The sequence below is a fragment of the Henckelia pumila genome, chromosome 2, assembly GCF_033568475.1.
Source record: "Henckelia pumila isolate YLH828 chromosome 2, ASM3356847v2, whole genome shotgun sequence".
Classification (NCBI taxonomy): domain Eukaryota; kingdom Viridiplantae; phylum Streptophyta; class Magnoliopsida; order Lamiales; family Gesneriaceae; genus Henckelia; species Henckelia pumila.
The window spans coordinates 81,431,974-81,435,968 of record NC_133121.1 but is presented as its reverse complement, the minus strand read 5'-3'; the positions used below and the strand labels follow the sequence as shown (position 1 = coordinate 81,435,968).

The 3,995-nt window shown below is 35.7% G+C and overlaps 1 protein-coding gene across 2 annotated transcripts; it reads right to left on the bottom strand.

Annotated features, from left to right (window-relative positions):
* Positions 1 to 1,411: 1,411 nt before the first annotated feature.
* Positions 1,412 to 3,747, bottom strand: LOC140884582 (uncharacterized). Of its 2 annotated transcripts, none has more exons than XM_073291372.1 (2): positions 3,560 to 3,747; positions 1,412 to 2,358 (listed from the first exon to the last, which is right to left on the bottom strand). In XM_073291372.1, exons 1-2 carry the CDS (start codon positions 3,599 to 3,601, stop codon positions 1,648 to 1,650), a joined length of 753 nt encoding a protein of 250 aa, XP_073147473.1. In that variant the 5' UTR covers positions 3,602 to 3,747; the 3' UTR covers positions 1,412 to 1,647. The 2 variants fall into 2 exon arrangements, with proteins under 2 accessions (XP_073147473.1, XP_073147474.1); XM_073291373.1 differs by having other exon boundaries at positions 1,412 to 2,352.
* Positions 3,748 to 3,995: the final 248 nt, after the last annotated feature.

Genomic DNA, 3,995 nt, shown 5'->3' with positions numbered 1-3,995 from the left:
GGGTCGTAGCGGAGTTGTGCCCAAGTTCTGGGTCAATCAACATCAGCGGGCTGACGACAGACAGAGTTTCTCCCAAGATCTTATAAATATTAAAGAGTATGCAATAGCTTAGTCAAGACTTTTAGATCAAGTTTATAATGCATAAGCATTTTGTATTGTAGTGCTGATGATAGGCTTGGAACCTAGATGTATGCTTCTAGGACTGCCTCAGTAAGGTACGAAAGTACTGTCCGATATATCCTGACTAAGTATGCATATATTATGTGTTGCATTGATTATATAACATGATTTTAGTTAAATATTATGACATGTTATTATGCTTCATGCAATCTTGAGCTTGTATCCTTGTAATATCATGTAGTAGGGTTCTTACACTATCTTGTTAGTGGATGGTTGAACACGTGAAATAGTGTCAGGTCACCATTATTCCACTGTCGGGTATGTGAGCCACTGCTTGATGCGACGGCGCAGTGTGCTACGTACCTAGGGCAAAAGTCAGTTCTTGACCTCGAGTCTTGGTACCCGTACACTTGAATTTATGCTCATGTAGTATTTGTATACTCATACTCTCGTGCTGAATGTTCACGCTCACGTTCAATTATTTTTTTCTGTTTGTTTAAACACCCCATTCGACAAGGCAGTTGCAGGTAGTTCTTCCGGGAATTTGGAGATTAGGTGGTGACCAATGCAGGATTGTAGGGTTAGCCACTAGGTTTTACCTTACTGGTACTAAACCTTGATGTATTTGAGAAATCGAGTAGTTTACCATAAAAATAATCCAATAATTCCCCAAGTTGAATTAGTGAACGTTTGTAATCACTAAAACAAATTATTATTGACTTTTGACTTGACAAAATAACTTTTTTATGCTTTTTAAACTAAGATAAAGTGTTAGCTTGTGATTAATTTAAATAAAATCTAAAATCTAGTTGATTTTGATTTATTTTGAGTTGGTTAATGTTGATTTTGCTTTGACAAAAGTGATTCCGGTAAAAAACAAAAATAACTTAGTAGTACAATCGCTTATTTATCACATAATACCCACTTCTCATTTTCAAAATATTTCACTTTCGTTTACAAACACAACCAGCTTCTAATTTTTGTTTGCTTCATAATTTATACATTTAATCACTTTTGTAAAAACATAAAAAAAAACATCTTTTGCAAACACTCCCTTAAAGCGTGACAAGATTATCATTTTAAACTTGTAACTTCTCAATTTATTATTTTTATATTGCGGTTTTAGTCTAATAGATTGTTTGTTGTTTTCGTTTTTAACTAGTTATTTTTTCACCAGACATCATCGCATCATGTCACGATTACCAGTGTCGTATCATCCATTTTCGACACCACATTATCATTTTTTGATCCCATATCAACACCGAGTAAAAATGAACTAGGAGGAAAACAGGGACCAACTTCTAAGATTATCATTAGAACTTGAAAAGTCTCTGGACTAAAAAATAGACAAATAACATACCATTGTGAACAATAATTCTAAACAAAATCTTGATTTGCAGACATTGGCCAAGCTTGATTTTGCAAACATATCAGTATAATCACAAATATGGGAAAGAAAAGCACATGTAATATCTGCAACCTGGTTCCTCTTTATTTTCGAGTCAGAGAAGGCACACAGAAAGAACCTTAGTATTCATTAAAATGAATAGCACCAACTTTCCACACGACATATGTTGTTGCAAACATCACGGAGCTAATAAGAACAAAGGAAAGGATGATGAGAAATACGTCCATACCGCCTGGAATAATATTTATAGTCCAACCTCCCTTTGACAATCCCCTTTTGCTGTCGTCGAACAAATTTGTAGGTGCTTGAGGAAGTCCCGGGCGTTTTTTTCCTTTGTCACTTTCTTGTAAAGCCTCAAGTAATTTACTCCCAAGCTCAGGCTTAGATGGCTTCGTTTCTGTGTAGCGGCTCAGCACCCTGGCTGCTCGAAGCCTCTCTCTTGCCGTTAATGGGGATTTTTTCATGACTGAGTTTGACTTGGATTCAGATGTATCCTGGTTCAGGTTCTTTGGACCGAGTGATGAATTAGAATCCTCGGAAATTCGAGATGCCAATCCAGGTTCATCGACAGGTCGAGCTTCATCTTCTGCTGCTGAAGATTTTAGAAACGACCCGTTATTGGAATAAGATTCTTCCAGAGTTTTAGAATCATTTTCATCGGTTGCTGTGGCAACTTGATCTCCTTCGGTAACTAAAAGATGGAATCTTGATATTTTTCGGTTTTGAAAATTTCTTGATCCAATCGTACTGGAGGGAGATGTGATGGAGGGAATCTTCAGTGGTAATGCTTTAGTATTAGCAGTCGTGAACGGCTGGTAGCGAGCCTGCAACTTTTGTACAGAGAAAAGAAAGATAACATCAGCATTGTATTTGATGTTAATATTATGTTAGGAATCAAGATTTCTACAGATAAGGTCAAGTGTAAACCAGTAATAAGCTTTGCAGTGACCTCTATAAATCATGATTACATAAAATGTCGTTTGTGTTGATCTATGGCTTCAATAAACACAGCTGCTGTTCAGAATATCTAATAATATTTGATAACATGGATGTTGATCTAGCAGAAAACTATATGAAAGTTTCATAGCCTCAAGTAGGTATGGGTCAAAACGGAAAAACTGTTATCAACGCCAGCACAAAACTTATGTGGTAGTACCAACTGATGAATAAAATTATCCTCGGACATGCTAACTGTACCATATATCCTGAGAATCGGATATTGAATTGAATATGCCAAAGACATGAACCACAAAGATTTCCCATAACTGAACAATATGCTCATTGTGCAACGATACAGTGCAATATAAAATTCTAGCATTCAGGATCTTGGCATGGTTTCGCCGGTCACTTTCTAGCCTAGGATACTCTGAAGCAAATAACACAATTTTAGTATTCAGGATTTTCGGGCTATTTCCAAGTACATAAACAGCCTACAAATTCTCCTTCTAATCTCATCAAGTCCCGATTAGTAGATAATATTTGATGTGCAGCATCCGACAAGACAAAAGGGCAGCAAAATTTCAGTCGCTCGAAACGCACAGGAAAGGCTTGATTTTTCTTTCCATTAGGAAACAACTAGACGACTTCACATGTTAGCATTCAAAAGAATATGTTATATCAATATAAATTACTGAGTGGCACACGAATCCGTCCAATACTAAAACCATCAATATCAAGACCAATTATATAACACAAAACTTTAAGTCTAGAATTCAGAAGTTCATCAACCGAATAAACATTAAATCTAGAAAGAAAAATTCATCGAGCTTTTTTTTAAAAAAAATAATTTTTTTTTTTTGGCAATGTTAGATTCGGGCTGAAAGAAATAAACTTAACTTAAGAAATGGCAAAATCAAGAATACAATAATCCTAAATAATGCCCAACTTCCTTATCCGACAAAATGAAATGCATCAGAAGCCCAAGATAAAGGAAAAAAAAGAACAAAAAGCGCAATAACTCAATTATCAAACCAAAGGAAAGCCAGCCCAGATAACAAAATCCAAGAATCAAACAAGAGAAGAAAGACATACTAGGGGGTTGAAGCTGATGACTGAATTCATCGAAACAGCCATGAAAACGAGAGAATATTTCGTAATATCTTCTACGAGCCGAGCATTAAGATGTTCTCCATGGGTTTATGCAGCTGAATGGAAATGGAGTTCCAAGGCTAACAGGCAAATGGATGGTGTGGAGCTATGCCAAATATCATCTGGCTCAATCTTTAGATATTCTACTTTCGGATTTTTGTCATTCTTAAAAGCCCGGTTTTTTTTATAGTTAACATTTTTTTTTTAAGTGTCACTGTTACTGTTGGGCCCAAGCTCGCGTAAGCGCAACTCCACAATAGGTTTTCCTATAGAAATTATTCGTATTCATCCGCATTTTACGAAATTGATTAACCCAATTTACTATATACTTAAGTCAATTCTAGCCCATTACAAACAATTTTAAATCTTTAAGTTTTAC